The 17,587-nt window shown below is 43.9% G+C and overlaps 1 protein-coding gene across 2 annotated transcripts in view; it reads left to right on the forward strand.

Moving 5' to 3' along the window:
- The window catches only part of arid1ab (AT-rich interactive domain 1Ab), a 55,715-nt gene that overhangs the window by 16,730 nt on the left and 21,398 nt on the right, over positions 1-17,587 (forward strand). The window contains exons 2-4 of one of the 2 annotated variants that reach the window (XM_083925347.1): positions 7,084-7,305; positions 9,915-10,610; positions 12,160-12,276. In XM_083925347.1, the coding sequence (XP_083781473.1) occupies positions 7,084-7,305; positions 9,915-10,610; positions 12,160-12,276 (1,035 nt within the window). The remainder of the gene's footprint in view (positions 1-7,083; positions 7,306-9,914; positions 10,611-12,159; positions 12,277-17,587) is intronic. The other variant, XM_083925348.1, reaches the window with a different exon arrangement.

The raw sequence follows: 17,587 nt of genomic DNA on the forward strand, positions 1-17,587 counted from the left end.
TAAATAGCGTCATGGTAACTATATATACATATACTTAATTTTAACAGAATTCTTTAAAGCGAGTAATTTGGTGCCTTTAACGTCCAGATATAAAAGTAAGACAGGTTCCTGTTGATATGAGTCACCTGCAGACTGAAGCACCTCTCTCTCTCTCTCTCTCTCTTCCTCCTTTATTATTACTCTGATCTCAGAGGCATACGGTTCCAATTTGTCGATTCCAATCCCTAAAAGTTTTGGTTTAGTTATGCAGAAGGTGGTTAATATGGCCGGTCAGTGCTGAGTCGTCACTTTCAGTTAAATTCAAGAACTTTGTCCGAACTAAACAGGCCGGACATGGCAAAAGTTTGATTGAAATCAGGAACTGTCTCATACTACTAGAGCAGTCGACCAACAGAAAATGACTACTTTCATAATCAAATAATCAAGCAAAATATTTAAATGTTATGTCATAGTTGTGAGAATTGAATACGCTTTTTCTTACTGAATATTTTGGGTGTTTTGGACTGTTGGATGGACAAACTGTTTCTATGTGTCCCCCAGACATTGAGGGTTAAAACCCGGCTTTGCTTCTTATCTCTGAAGAGTCCACCTCTACATTCACTTTAAAGTTGCTTCTGTGTTGTCAGCATGACTTTTTGCACAGCTGGGAAAATGTCAGTGGAGAAAGTGGCTGAGGAACACCGTAGTGCGTCCTGGAGCAAAGTACTTAACCCTTCGCTTCTGCAGTGGAAGTGTTCAGCGCTTAAAGACTGGTCATACTGGGCTGCTCCCACTGTGCATGTCTGAGACTTGCTCTTAGACACAAAGTTGATATTGTTGATAGAGGGTAGGATATCCTGTCCCTCTTTTGACATGTGATGTGTGTGACTCCGCCACCATATGAGGGCGGCCTTAGCCGGTGTGTGTTTGCGCTGGTGTGTTGCGTGTCGAAGGGCTTTAACACGGAACAATGGTGTGTGCGCCGAGCTGAGGCCATGTGGCCGTGTGGCGGATTAAATTAGCAGCAGTTGTTTATCGTCTGCCCCCCCGTCCATCTGCTCTGCTCGGCCCTGTAGACTCCTCTCAGGCACTGCCCCAGAACCCCCCCCCCCTTTCCATCTCACCCTCCCCAACCCCTTACAAATCCCTATCCCCATGTCACACACACAGTTTTGAATAGTTGCAATATCCACCAGCAGCCCAGTCATGACACAGTATACTCGGTGCAACTGCTTCTGCCAAGAGTGCTCTGGCTTTCCTCTATGCAGATTAGCCATGTGCTAATTGTGTTTATTTTTTATTTTTTTATGGCAGAGTGAAAAGGGGGAGGGGAAGGGTTTCTTTCCGAAATTGATTAGATGACTGAGCAGAAAAAAGAGATAGTGTTGAGTTGTCAGCCAGTGTGCATATTCGGGACTTTGTTGCAGCATGTGGAAAGTTTGTCATAAATCTGTGACTCGTGTGGAGTAGGGAACATCCTGTCCGGAATATTTTGGCTTTTTAGCAAATGTGTCCTGAGGGGTTTTTAATTGATCTTGATCATTGTCAGTAATGAGCACGTTTATAGTACATAATTAAGTATGAATATTTTATCTTTTTCCAATTTTCTTGAAGGTCCTTTTTATTGCAAAAAGTGAGATTTCCATGTCGTTTTAAATGATAAAGCAGGCGGAGGTGCTAAATAAATACTTTGAAAGTATCCACACAGCCCGTATTCAGAAACTGTGTCTTTAAACGAGCCGCCATGACTTCTGTACGGTTGTGATGACACAACTATACTACATTTAGGTAGAAAGTGCATGTACAGTGCTGTTAGTCATTTCCCCGCTGCAGAGAGCATAGATGCAGAAGACCTGGAAAAACTGACCATCAGAGCAGACTGGGCTTAAAGAGACAGGCGCTAAAACATAAAAAAGAATGACTGAAAACAAAGTGTTGGTTATTGCCCTAACCTGTATGAGCTTTATATCTCATATCTATCAATTAATATATGAACCTTTTGGAACTCAAATCTTTCTGTCAGCTGGGACGCTTTCAGAAATGAATGAGTGAGTGAATGTCTTTTTCACGTGAGTCTCCCTACATATCATAACTTCAGACTTTTTAAGTCCCATGCATTTTATAATGTAAAAAAGAAGTATTATTCATATTCTGTAAATATATCAATTTACTAGTAGCTTGAGATTTACATAGCTCTATTTGAATGGAAGGAAAGAAATAATTGCTGTGTTTTAATGTGATCAGGTGCTCTGGGAATGACTTTAAGAACTAGTAGTAATACTCACTGGGAAGTATTCAACCATTCTATGAAGACCGTTTGTCCACTGTTTAGCAGTAAAATAAGCAACGTACCACGATGAGCCTTCGTTGGCATAAAGCATTGCATGCAATGATGATTTCTCAGCAAATTCATTTGACGGCTGTGATTAAGATATTTTCTAAACCTTTACTTATAATTCAAGTGAACCCAGCCAGGTTTTACCAGCATGTGACAGTTGGCAGGTCACGGTGTTAGACTTGATGATTGTAGTCATTTGTGTATCAAAGCACTCAGACTTCCACTCTGCTCAGCAGTGTTGCATGCCTTATCGTCTTTCCACTGAGTCTATCACCACCTCCAGCCCCTCACATTTTCCTCTGGTACATCACAAACTTGGATCCAACTTTTCAGTGTAGATACTGATCGATCTTTGCATATCGGTCGATACCCGATACCAATCCGATCCCATTGTTGAATTAATAAACTGTACACCTCACCATGTGGAAGAGACTAAAGAAACTTAAAATTAATTCCCTAACTTTGTAAAACAAATGTAACTAACAAAAAACACCAATGTACTGAATTGTTATTTATTTATTAATTTGTTATTAAAATAAACAATTGTGCATCGGCTTGAACTTCTTTAAAACTTCTAAAATAAAAGGTAGCAACTAAGAATTAGAAGTAACGTAAATAACAAACAGTAATGAAACCTATTTGTAAATATGAAGTGCAAACAGGAATATAAAATACAGCAGCTGAACCTAATAACATAGTAATGAAAGTTGAAGGTGCTGTTTGTCCTCTCAGACTTGCCGTAGTTGCTGTGCTGTTAAGCTGTTCAGGTGAAGCTGGGGTTTTCCCTTTAGCTTTTTTCTTAGCTGTACCTTAAGGAGAACATGTCTATAAGTGACCAGCTATATTTGATTTGAATATGTCACATTTTGACTAGTGAAACTTTATTAAAACTGCTGTTGGTTCAGGGTTTAATATTACATTGCTAATCGCGCAATGCATTTTTAATGTTAGCATCCATGCCAATTGTCACATTTCATAACTATTAATAAAAGAAAATCGCAGAACAGGCTACTGTTACAGTGTTGTGAACACATTATAATTTGAAACGCTCGCGACCATTTAACGGATCCATGGATCTAGCTAATTATCCGATACCCAATCCAGCTGATTTGTCAGTATCCGGACCAATATCGGATCTTAATATCGAATCGTGCATCCCTAATCACAAATCACTTTCTGCGACCAATGCAGCTGTGCTGATTTCTAAACCAAGAAATGACAAGATCACTGACCATTTCGAAGGTTTTACAAATGTGGGAAAACTTGCTGACTAGTTATGTTTCCAGTTATGTCGAACGTTCAGTTGCATGTTATTCACCTTGAAATGCGGGTAGAAAGCATTCCTTCTATTGTCATGTTTTTCTCAGCCTTGCACCTGTAATATTTATAGATTTTCTCTTTTTTATCATAGTTATATCGGTTATGATTAAACTCTAAGGTCAGACACTGATCCAACTCCCAAGTTCAGACGCGTGGAACGTCATGGGAAGATCTGTTCAGATTCTCAAGGTCTTTACTCTACAACACCAGCACTCCAGCTTTGGCGTCGCACTTCTAAAGAGACAATCGTTGTGTAACTAAGTGAAAGAGCAACACAGTATGCTGTAGCCATCCCTGACCTCTATACACATGAATAACACACACACACACACACACACACACACACACACACACACACACACACACACACACACACACACACACACACACACACACACACACACACACACACACACACACACACACACACACACACACACACACACACACACACACACACAGAAAAGCTCCAGCCAAAGCTTTCTGGAACCTTGGGGGATGTGGAAAGGTGTGTCAGATGTGAACAACTTAAGCAACGTGAGGAAAATGCCGGTAAACAGAGCAGCAGACTGGCCACAGCTACATCTCAGTCTGCAGCACACAGACGTGATAAAATGATTGAATGAGGTCGAGGAGCAGAAAACAAGACGTCTCGAAGAGGTTTACCATCCTGTATTCCAAGGATTTGTACTGGGCTGCATACTACATACTTAGGCCCTGTTAAGACGAAGACGATCTAGAAAGGAAATGCAAAAGTAACATTGCGTTCCCACTTTTTATCCCCCTTTAAGACGAGTGTCTTGGGGTGGAAATCTGCGTGCATACAGCGACGCAAAAGTGTGTGAAATTCAATGTGGTATGCACGTCAGGGGGCTAGGTGGAGCTGTGAAGCACTGCCACACATAAGCACCCAGAGTTGGTGCATGTGTAGAAAGGACCACTATCTCCATCCATAAAGTGTTTTCTAAGTGAAACATGAGAGGGAGAGGAGTGGTATGTTTTGGGATTGTCAGCACTGATTCTCCACGTGGCTCAAGGAAAAACCTGATTGTAGTTGATGCTGTACTTTCCGCCTCTCTCCCCGCTGAGCCCAGGCCTGAGCTGTCAGGCTTCTTAATGGAAAAGCGGGGTACACAGGCCGGTGTAGAAATATTCTCGCTGCCGGCGAAATATCGACCGTAATCGGTAGGGAAGAAAGGCTGATTGTTTTACGGCCCGGTCATCGCCGGGAGATTTTGTCTAAATGAGAAATAGATTTTGCCTTTAGTGTTGCTGCTTTGTAGTTTGCTAGCATACCAGTCATTTTTCATGCGGAGCGGGGGATTCAGGCCTTGATGGCACACTTTTCAGATGACACAGGAGGCTCTGTCTAACTGCTTAAGCAGCTCATTAGAAAAGAGCTATTTCTATCCAGTGGAAGATGTCGCTCCAGCTTTGTTTGTGGGGATGTGAAGATTGTTGTTGTTTGCCATAATTGGACAAAAGCACCTGTCCATCCATCCGTCTCCAGCTGAGCAGTGTGTCCGGACTCCCATCATGGCATGATGTCAGGTTTGGGGGAGGGAGGTACGGTGTCCTCCCTTGCAGTCTGGGGTTAAAAGTGCATTAGAGGTCACAAGAGAGTACCTACCGGGGCCTCTTACCTCTTCCCCCAAGGTGCGGTCGGTAATGACCCTGGGGAACATAGTAACACCCCCCCTCCTCCTTTCCTCCACACACATAACACACACATACTCTCCTGAACCTGGAGGAGCTCAGGAGAGTGTGGCCTGGGGGAGGCTAGAGAGAAAACCTGGAGTGGAATTTGTTATCTTGGATAATGCCGGTTGACCGCCCCAACAGCCTGTTGATCCCCCCCCCACCCACCCACCACCACCACCACCTCCAACACCTACAGTCTTCCCCCAACACACACACATATGTATTTTCACACACACACACACACACACACACACACACACACACACACACACACACACACACACACACCATTCTCCTGCTGAGCCACCCCCCCACCCGACCTCCTCCCTCTCTCATTGCAGCACTGTCATTCATAGAGTGCCAAAGCCTGCTGCTTTATTAAAGCCCAGGAAGAGCAAGGCCTGGCCCAGGTTCAAACAGCAGTGCAGCTGGGACCTGTTACATTTTCGGCAGACTGCCCTCTCCGTCTCGTCGCTATAAATAGCCCTGGTGGTTGTCTCCCTTAACCAAGGAAAAGAGGTTTTTTCGGGGGAGGGAAAAAAACACACACAGATTAATAACCGTGGGAAGCAATGAAAGCTTTGTATCTGCTGCTCGAGGTCAGCAGGCCAGGAGGTGTTGCTACTTCAAAGCCCCCATTGTGGCACGTACTTTCAGAAACCGCTGCAGTGGGTTTGATGGGAACACACGGGCTGCCAGCGGTGTGATGAGCGGATGGCATCCGTTTGTGCCAACCAGGCATACGACCTGACAGGCCTTGACTTGGATTTGTTTTCATTTTTTTTTATTTCCAGGGGACGACCAGTTCATTATCGTTCAATGGAATTCCATTATTTTTAATGATATTTTGTACAATTTTTGTGACATTGAAGGGCTGTTTGGGGGTGGGGGAGTTTCCACCAAGCTCATCTCTTGTGTACAAACACAGCATCAAACACTTTATGACCTTGGCTCCAGCTGTTGACAGGGGAGGCTACCTCATTAAGTACCACCCACCCCCCATTTCTTTTCCTCCACTCTCCTTTTCCCTCCCCGGCTCTCCAGCAAGTCAGGCCGTCTGGCCCAGTAACATCGCCTGCCTGGGCCATGGGGACCTCCCCGAGACCAAGCCAGCCAAGGTCAGCCCCTCCCCACCACCACCATCACCCAGCCTCTGTCCTGACGTGTCTCCAGCTGTGGGGTGGGCCAGCTCCAGCCACCGCAGACACTTCCACTTCCTTAAGCTTATTTTCACTGAAACCCTCCCCAACGTCTCCGCTGCAACAGTATCCACCCACTGGCACAATGATCTCCTGGGCAGGGAAACGCTCCTGGCGGATATAGTGGGCTCATTCATTCATTCATGGCCAATTCTTTCCCTTTCTAGTAGGAAAGTAAATCCACTACTGTTTTTTCCCCTCCCCCTTCTGCTTTTTGTTCTGTATTTCCTTGATTAAACCGTGACTGGTTTATGAGATGATGCTTGCACGACACATTGCAATGACAGTCATCATTTGTGTTCATTGTTGAGTAATGCGCTATTTCAAGGAAAACCCACACATAGCTTGTTAGGGTGTGTGGCTGCACAGTCTAATAAGGGCAATAGATGCACCATAACCACCAACCCCCAAACCAATGAGAGACCAACAGACGTCTGAATTACCTCTGAAGTCAAATTTTTTGACACGTTCATGCTCAGAGCTGCCAGGCCATTCATCCACTGATTTAGGTCACTGAAACCACAATTCTCTCTGTGTGTCCTCCAGCCTCCAAGCCCAATGGACCAGGTAGGGAAGATGCGTGGCCAGCCATATGTAGGACCCAACCCTTACTCCCAGCAGCAGCAAGGGCCTCCCACAGGGCCTGGACCCCAGCAGGCAGGCTCTTACCCAGGGCAGGGCTACGGACCGCCGGGCCCTCAGAGGTATCCTATGGCGATGCAGAACCGAACACCTGGCACTATGGGCGGCATACAGTATGGACAGCAGGTCAGTAATTACTGATTTTAGGCGACCTTCTTTTTATCTTCATTATAACCTTGAAGTTAAAAATGGACTTGGAATGGTCAAATATGTAGTTTGATTGAACAGATTTCTCTGTGGTGGAACCACTTCAATCACAGCTTCAACCCAGTGATTCCATACGGTCTTTCTCCAGTCTTTGTGCCACCTGGATAAATGAGATAATGCTTTGAAGGCTATATAGCTATTTACCACCGCTATTTATCACTGTGTTGCTCGGAAGTTCTAGGTTTACTTCCAAGACCCAACATCAAAGGAAGAACTAGTGGCGTTGCCTCACGACGACCAACTAGCACGTATGTTCTGTGCCCGGGTGAGAGGAAATTACTCTCCAGCAGGTCGAGGAAGTCTGTATTCAACATTCAACAAAAAAAAAACGGGAGACCAACAGGATGGATTCAAGATACTAGTTAACCAGTTAGCACAACCCGACGCCAGCATTTCACATTCTGAAGTGGCACACATTGTAAATATTAGTGCGATAGATCAACTTTGACTGACAGCTGACATTTCCTGAAAAGATTGGCTGTTGATATAACAAACAGTCTGTTTTTTTTCCCTATCTTTATTGGAATCATGTTTTAAGCATACATTATGTAAATGTTTATTTATGTAAATATATTTATGTCTATATAGATAGATAGATATTTTTAATATATGTTTTTTAAATAAAGTTCTCAACCCACTCCTCAACCTGCGGTGCTTCTGGGTGAGCTGAGAAAATAATGGGCTTGTATCACCAGACCCAAAGCACATTTCTGTTGTTAGTAAAAAGCCTAAACCAGGTGAAACCAAGTGATTAAAAATGAAATATCCTGCCTTAGGACAGGACATTTTAGAGAGCCATTTTGAGTGTCTGTGCTACTTAGTCATGATGCAGGGCATGGTTTGAAGTCTGGGCCACAAGTTAATAAGTATTTTTACATTCCTGTTAGTTGAAACATTCAAGCGTTTATTTGGTCTACTGCAGGAACTGTAGAAATGGCAGCATACAGTAGATAAAGGCTCATCAGACAGGGTTGGTTCATTAAAGGCACATTGTAATATGAATATTATTTTTGCCTGAGCTGGTGACAATGGATACAGCTGTACTTATAGTTGGCTACTAGTTAAACGTTTTGGGAGTATTCCTTTCTTTGAAAAAGTCGGACGAGAAAATTGATAGTACTCTCTCACTTGTCCGTTCAATAAGAAGCTGGAGCTAGGAGATTGTTAGCTTAGCGTAGCATAAAAACTGGCGGCGGTGGCTTACCTTGTTATTTCCAAAGATATTGCTCCTGGCCAAGAAAAAGTCCAGTAAATAACTCTCCGTAAAGCTTCACTTTTATTTATTTATTTAATTATCTATTTTCTACGCTTTATGGCTATTAAATAAAAAGAAAAAGCCCGATATATTTGGGTACCTTTGGATGGAGCCTGGCTATTTCTCCCCCTAAACCATCAACATTTCACTCTGATTTATTTTCATGCTCAAAAGCACAAGTTAGGGAAAATTCCAGTTGCGTGTACGAGCACAGTGGGCAGCACTTTCTGACAGCGTCGTCCAATTGAAAACAGCAAACATCCAGTTTGCTACTTACTCAAATCCAGGAATAACACCCTTTGTGAACTCTCTCAGCCAGGCAGTCCGCCTTAACAGACAAACGCATGCAGGGAATCCCGTAGAGTGAAGCCTTTTCTTCCACGTCAGCTGTCTGTGGTCCCATTGTGTGGTGTGATTATCTCATACTGGCCTGCCTGGTGTCTGACCGTGGACTCTATAAGTGCCCTGCAGAGAAGAAAACGGCTTCCCTCCCTTTTGTCAGATAAATACAATACAGCCACTTCATGTTGTTTTAAATGTGTGGCACTTCTGTACTATCTTGTATTCTCTTTTGAATTTTCGAGTAGCTGAGGACCCTCCCAAAACAACCCGGCTTTTTGTTCCGTCTTCTTCTTGTTTTAAGAACTGCATTTCCTCACAAGGTCAGCGCTTTCTGCTTCCATGCTCCTTGAGGGTAATGAAACAAAATCGCAGAATTGAAAGGCTTTCGGCGCAGGATCTTGTGGAATATGAAAAGCCTCATATTGAAGTTCAAGGAGATGAAGTCAAAACTCAATTTGTATTTTCACAGCTGTAATTTAAAGCGATACACGGCTGAATTCCAACGCTTAGATGGATTTTTTTTCACACGCTTTGACTGATCAGTTTGTAGCAAGGAACACACTCTTCTCTCTTCCAGACAGACAGATCAGTTGTCTTTCCCTTTTAATCTGCGAGGAAGATGAAGAGATGCTCTGATTGCTCTGCTGAGAATGAATGGTAAAAAAAAATCAAAGAGGTGACTTTGGCTATTGGGTTATTTTTATATCGTTCTTACAGCTTTGGAAAGGATCCTGCCAGTGCGCAGACTATTCAGGTAGTGATTGATATTCCTCAGAGGGGCTCGGGATAGTAAACCTGTAGCAAAAGAAAGCTGTTTTTGTTCAGAGGCAATTCAACTGTGCAGGGTTATATTTACCCACATATCCGTTCTTCCCCTTTTTATGGTTAGCTGTTGTTGATCCTCACCTTTTTTTTCTCTTTCTGCATCTAGATGTCAGCCTATGGACAACAGGGGCCTGGTGGTTACAGCCAGCAGAGCCAAGGCTACTATGGTCAGCACGGTGCCCCCCCTCACCCTGGCCAGCAGCAGCCTCCGTACGCTGGTCAACCCCAGGGCAGCTCTGGAGCTCCCTACCCCCAGCAGGGCCACCCTTCACAGCCTTCTGGCCAACATGGGCAGCCTGGAACCCCCTACCAACAATCCCAGGGTTCCCATGGGCCTTCTCCAGGTCAGCCTCCCTATAGCCAGCCCCCACAGTCTCAGCCAGGACAGCCACCCTATGTCTCTCCCCAGCAGCAGCAGCCTCAACAGCAGCAGGGACCCGGTCCCCAAAGTCAGCAGGGCCCTCAGGGCCAGCCTGGCTACCAACAGCCCCCTGGACCAGGGCAGCCACCACAGCAGCCAACCCCGCAGCAGCAGCAGCAGCAGCAGCAACAAGGACCCCCGCAACAACAACAACAACAAACACCACCACAACAGCAGCAACAACAACAACAACAACAACAACAACAACAGCAGCAGCAGCAGCAACAACAACAACCAGGAGGTCCTCCTCCTCAAGCCCAGCAACCTCCAGGTCACAGCCAGCAGGGTCAACCATCCCCTTACTCCCAGACGCCCCCCCTGCAGCAACCACCACAACAGCAGCAACAGTCACCATATCAGAGGTTCCCACCTCCTCCACAGGTAATAACTGCACACTTTAGCTATAATGTGATGTGTCAGGCCCATCCGTGTTTCCATTACTGTGTGTAGCAGGAGATTCCTGAGCTCACTCGTGCTCTTTTACGTTTGCTTTACTTTGTCAGTTCTGTGTCCACCTTATTCCTAACTCCCATTATGTCTTGCATGAATTATCATTGGTGAACCGGAACCAGTGTTTTCCATGGTACGCTTATCCTCTTCCATAGAGTGACTGGGAACTAAAACACCACCTGTTACACCTCCAACAGGATAATGTGATCATACTTCTGCCTACTACTATTGAGGAATGGGAGGACGACCTGAATAGGTGGCTCCAGATAACGGACACTAGCATATTTGGCTACTTAATTGATTCCTTGCTACAGAAAGTAGACAATACAGCAGAATGTGCACGCGCCCAGGTCAGAGAGGCAGGCTGGAGTAAACCGCCTAAAACAGGACCGCCTAAAAGAAAAGCCAATATCAGTTTAAATACATGCTATATTTAGAATATTTTCACCACTTTACATTGCTGTCAGACAGCCGTGTCCGACTGGGAACTGAAGCCGTTTGTCATTGATAAAAACATTTTACCTTGCAGAACATAGGAGTTGCTGGTCTACCACTGCGTCAACCGATTAGATTGTTTGTGTTATTGTGTGACTTTGTTGTTTTAAATGGTTAGGAACGAACAAAACTAGTAAACGAACTAACGGGTCGAGGCAGCGGTAGACAGCATCTATGTTTTTTGCGAGGTTAAAGTTTTGTCAGCGCAGTCTGGTGGCTTTGAGGAGAGCATAGCTGGATTTACCAGCTTCAGTGCCCCAGCAGACAGTCCTGTCTATAGCTGATATTTATTTTTTTGGATGGCCTTTTGAAGATGGCACAGGACATTGCTTAGATACTTGTCTGCTTCTCCAGTAGCTGATACACTGACTATGGATAAGAACCCCATAAAACTGTACTTCAAAAACCCTAAATATCCCATTTAAAATATCTGTTTAAAAATATGAAGCAGTATTTGTTAAATTGAATAGTTGGCGGTTAGCCACTACGTCCGCTATCTCACCGGAAGTTCCACACCTGATCATTTCTACAGTGAAACCCCAAATAATAAAGGTGGATAGATGCAAACTGTGTGTAGCAACTGCACAGTAAACCCCCTTGTTTCATGGCTTTTTGGTCATAATTGTGTAATAGAAAGTTCAAATCCTCATGCATGTGAAATGTGGGTAGTTTGTTAAATGAATAGTTAACTCCAGCACTACATGGGAGAGAAGCTTTGTTTTTCTTTCATTTATGGTGTTGAAGAAAAGATAAACCGAAGCCACAAGTGAGTTACCCGGGCAAATAGCTTTAAAGTAAGTTCTGAATTTTCCCAGGAAAACGTCTCTCCTATGGTGACACAGACACGCCAAGCAGGAAGGATTCAAATCACAGTCGCTCACTACATTTCTCCAGCCCAGTGGAGACGTGTTATTTGTGTTCTATTGCAAAGAGCCTTTCATGTGTGGAATCCATTGCATTATCTCCTTCTTGTCCCCATAATCAGGAACTCTCCCAGGATTCCTTTAGCTCCCAGTCCAGCGCTCCTCCTTCCAACCAACCCATGGCTTCCAACAAGAGCAGTCAAGACGACAGCATGCAGGGCCGGCCATCCAGTCTGCCGGTGAGCTGCCCGTCTTTTTAGTTACCATCTGACTTATGGTCGTCGTTGCTGGGTTGATAATTCAAAAAAAATACCACTAAAATCGGGCAATTTCGAATTCGTTTTTTAAGCAGTCCAAAAAAAATAATTTGGCTGATAGCCGATATCAATGTTTTGTTGTTCCTTATTTAGTTTTAGTTATTTATCCCACCCTTTGTGACAAGGAAACAAAGAAATCCTCTTCATAAAAACAATATATTATTATTCATATGAAAAATAACTACTTAAAAAGCCATTTCAGCGGCTATACAACTACCTTTTCACTTCAGGATTTTTTCAGTGTATCCATAACAGAAATATTCCTTCTGTTAAACATAAGTGAACATGTAATAAAACTTAAAAGCGACAAGAGAAGCAACTGAGCATAAGAAACTATAAAAGATAAATAATGAATAAATACAAACATAAACAGGGCTCTTGTGTTTTCTTTACAAAGATAAGTATCTCAGTCTTTTTCTTGTTTCGTCCAAGATGTAAGATGCAGAGCTCACTGAAAGCAAACCACGCATGGGTGTGACACCCTTGCCCTCTTGCGTCACGCCACAATTGTGTTTCCAGCCAGTGGCTTCTTCTCCGAATCAGCAGCTGGGTATGCTTGCTGCTGTTGTCCGAGCCCCACCGTAAATAACCAACATCACATTCAGACAGTGCAAAATTTATCAGCCACTGCGATCGGCGGATGTCATCTTGTTTGCCAAGACCGCCGGCAGTCAAAAAGGTGAATATCGGTTGATACATCGCTGCATCCCTAATAAATACAGAGCATAGGTTTGGGTTAACAAGAACATTAATCCCACTATTCAATTCTGGTTCTTGGCGTCACAATTGAATTAAGAATAGATTTGGTCAACACCAGAGACTCATTCGGCCCAGGGTCTTGCCCAAGACCCAACTGCCTTTTATAATAATGCAGGGTTTATATACACGTCACTGCTGATTGAAAGCGTACCTTCGAGCAAAATGGTGCATACCGGCTTTGGACTGAGCGCGCCCTGATTGCTCTCTCTTACCCGTCTCCCAAACTACTAGTAAGCATAGCTTGGTTTAAAGCTCATAAAAAAATACATTGTCCTGTTAATTTCTCTTCCCCTGGCACCTGTTTTTTGTTCTGTAATGAAGCAAACATCACCCTACAGCAGTTAGTTGCTCCATAGTAGTAGGCATAGTCCCAAACCAAACACTCTCGACTGAAGAACATTTTTTAAAAATATGGGGGAAATATTGAATTTTTGTGTACCCACTGTGCAATCAATTGACCACCAAACACTTGAATTCGGCTGCACCGACCGATCCAGAGCTTAGTTATTATGCTTTTTAGAACTGTGGGTACTGCATGCTTTACTAGAGAAGGGTCAATAGTCAGTACTTTGGACAGCAGACACTGATGGATTCCCAGCTTTGTGTCCCGTTTCCGTCGACGCGCCTGCTAAATCACTGACATGTTGTCGGGAGACACTGACGTCCGCATAAAATTCTCACTTCGCATCTGACTTCAACATACACAAAACAACATGCTGACTTCAAGAGCGAGTAAAGTGTGTTCGAGCAGTGCAGGTTAGAAAAAATATATATATTCTGAGAGGGGGGAAAAGATTTCCGCCAGGAAAAGGATTGTTGGAAGTGAAGTTAATCTGGCGTCCGATATCCCTCTGGCTAAGACAAAGGTGAGAGAAGCCCCTTCCTCCCCGCCTCTCCCCGCTCCATCCTCCCTGTTAAAGAGGTGTCTCGCTGTAACACGTTGCAGTTTCCATGGCAGTGTTTATAGGTCAGACTGCGCGGCTAACCTCATTCTGGGCCTCAGGGAAGGAGAGTGAGAAATGAGATCATTAATGAGAGAGAATGAAAGTGAGAGAGCGGAGTCGGCGGCGAGGGGAGGGGGTGGTGGGGGGCAGGTGGGTGCGGGATTGAGGGAGTGCAAGCAAATAACTTCAAATAGTGTGAGTGATTGGTTGGAGTGGGAGATGCTCAGAGGGAGGGAGGGATGAGAGGCAACGCCGTCTACGCCAGTAGGGGATGCCCTCAGGATGTGTTTCCCTCCTCTTTTATTTATTTCTCTTATTTATTTATACATCTCTCTGTGGGCTCAGTCATTGGCCGAGCAGGCCAGGCCAGGGCTATTTTTGTTTACTCCCTTTCGACTTCTCGGGGATTCCCTATTGCTGCTTTGTGATTGGCTGTGAGAACCATTAATCTGGCTAAGGTATAAATGGACTGATACCCTTTCTCCTCATCTTTCCCTTCTTCCCTCTGCAGAGTGAAATGTGATGAATGATCGGGTTGTGAATGTGAAAGGACATGTTGTTCAGTATAAATAAATCAAAATGTTGGTGAGGTTTTGCTTATTTTGCTCAAAAGAAATAAGGATTTTGCTAAAGAATTCAAACTAGGGTATTAAAAAGTGTCACATTGATATTGCTACTTAAACTCAGATAATGTACTGGCAATTTAAATAGTAACCAGGTTCAATTAGCAATTTTAGCTCACCAGCAAGCTCATTGTCTCCATAGCAAGCAAGTGTTTCAAAGAACAACCTCAGTGCCTAGCTTAGATACCATATTTTCTATGTGACTTTACTGAACAATTTTCATTTATTGGTGGTTTGATGAACACAATAGATGCAGTTATTGCTGTGATTGATTCACCTCAGGTGATCCATACTCATGTGGTTTTGTGCACATCTACTAGTAAAGGGTGTGTGTTGGGTAGTCTTTAAACGAACTTTAAGTGAAATGAAACGAAGCATGTTTTCCAAATGAAAATGCACCTCACAGGATGTGTGCGGCAGATTTACAGGTTTATTTGATGTTTATTTTGTGAGCACCTGCAGTGATTTGTACAAAGGCATTTGTTTTAATCTGCCTCAGAACATGTTTAAATCCCGATCCAACTGCGGCTGAGAGGTAAGCGCCGTTTAGCTACTTTAGTAGCTTTCGCACAGAGCCAGCCAGACATCACCTCATCCCGAGCACAGATGGGTCTGTTTGAGCCAGGTGCTAAAAACCCAGCGTCTGTTAGGCCACCGTTGAGGTGGGAATAAAGGAGTACAGGAAGACTTTGCGCCTGCTGGAAGGCGCAGGTAGGAAAGCAACAGTCAGCTTGAGAAAAGGGCTGTGGATAAGAGGTAGAGGAGCAGGGAGGGGAGGGAGGGAGGGGAACACACAGCTACACTGGAACTAGCCGAGCAGGTTGAGCTGGTTCATGGCTCCCGGACACAACAGTCTAACTGTTGAGTATTTACCACGCTGCCTGTTCCCCGGAGCTGCTCTTCACGGACACCTCTTTACTTTTAGTCATGTAGCTGATGCTAAGCTAAAACAACTTGCAGTGAGTACAGCCCAATAAGCAATACAACTGGGAAGTAGTCTGTGTGGTAGAATATAGAATTATTAATTTCTTTCATTTCTAGGAAATGTAATGAATTGAGAGCTAAGAGGAAGCAGAGACGGAAAGACCTTTTTGTACTTTTCTCTCTGAAACAGGTCACATTATTGACTCAGTCTATAATGAATAATCATAGTTGCTGATTAAAGTGGCACGCCGACAACAATTTCACCATACACAGCTCCTGAGAATGATCGTATAATATCCTCTGTGGCTCTGGAGGGAGCTTTCAAACATTATGAAAAAAAATGATGCTGATGTCATCAAGGTAATCTCAGTTTTTGTTACAGAGCTTATGTTAAAACTGGAGTTGGTGAGTTTGAAAGATGTGAGCATTTAGGAGGCAGGCATGGTCTCATGAAAGATGCTATACGATTGGATTATGGGAAATGTAGGATGGAGCTTGACCCATTCTAAGGCGTAAAAGTCAAGATATCTTTGATGATGATAATAATAATAATAAAAATCATCATCATCTCAGGATACCCTGGCTTCTACAGTTTTTCAAATGACTCTGTCCCACACAAGTCAGTAGGGGAAAAAAATAACACAATTAATAATTAATAATAATAACTACTTCCTAGTACAATTGATGCTGACACCAATACTGATTCTTTCGAATGTTCTGTTCTGGTTTTGGGGCCGGTTATCTCAGTCCAGTTTTGAAGAAATATTCTTCAAGGGAGCTTCATGTTAGCAACACCAATGCAATATTGCTCAGTGTGCAAATAGATATAGTGAATTGGTTGTCTTTATTTGGGGAACAGAGTTGGTATGAAAGCTCTTTGCAGCTAAGACAACTTACCTCCACCATCCACCCTCGTGGTTCCAGCAGATGTAAAGCATGCTCTGCTGTCACTCACTGGCTTTCATACTCCCTGGATGTGACACTTCCTCTCCATGTCAACCCATGGGAACGGGAATGACTCCCAGACCACCACCAACCTCCCTCCCACCTTTTCCTCTTCTCTGTAAAAGGAAAAAAAAAATCTCCTCCTTGTCCTTTCCCAGGTCTTTTGTACACCCTTTCTCCACTGTGGGGCTAATCCCACTCAGAGCCGCCCACTGGTTGTGATGCTCCTCTTTTCTGATGTGTCTGAATGTGCTCCAGACTCGAGAGGAAGGTCACATGTTGGTCACACACTCACGCTCGAGTTTGTTTTTCTGGTCCTCCATCCTCCCATTTGCCTCGCCTTTCAAAATAAGAGTCGGGAGCAGTTTTATCTTTAAGGACGGGCCAAGGGTTGAAGTCGTCTACTTTATTTGTGACATAGATTTATGTTTGCCTTTTACAATGTCCTTATGGAGTGGACTTGCTACTTTTTTTTTATTTAGACCTAGTTCGAATGAAACTGAAAAATATGTGGTAGATAAATGGCTGCCATGTTGAGAATTTTAAACGATGAAAGGCAATCTTGCTTTTCTATCAGATTACTTTTTTTTTGGGAGCTGCAGGCGCTCAGTCCATAGGTGTCTCGGCTGGGAACCGTAGGGTCGCCGGTCCCTGTGTGGACCATGAATGGAGTGTGGACTGGTGGCTGGAGAGGTGCTACTTTGTCTCCTGGGCACTGCCGATGTGCTGTTGAGCAAGAAACTGAACCCCCAACTGCTCGGGGCGCAGATCCATTAGGCCTCGCTCTGACATCTCTCCATTAATTGCCTGTATATAGGTCCTGTTTGTCCATGTGTGTGTATTTCGGGCCTGTTTTTGTAACCTGAATATAATACCAGAGGGAAAAATAATTGAATTTCCCCTTGTGGGATTAATAATTCTTCTTCTTTTGTTGTCTTAATTCGGTGGTGATCTTGCTTTGACAACTGGATGTCCTAATTCTCCCACCTTTTTTAATGTATCACTACATCTCTGGGACCTACCCTCGCATGAATTCAG

This window comes from Echiichthys vipera (genome assembly GCF_963691815.1).
Source record: "Echiichthys vipera genome assembly, chromosome: 13".
In the NCBI taxonomy this organism is placed as follows: domain Eukaryota; kingdom Metazoa; phylum Chordata; class Actinopteri; order Perciformes; family Trachinidae; genus Echiichthys; species Echiichthys vipera.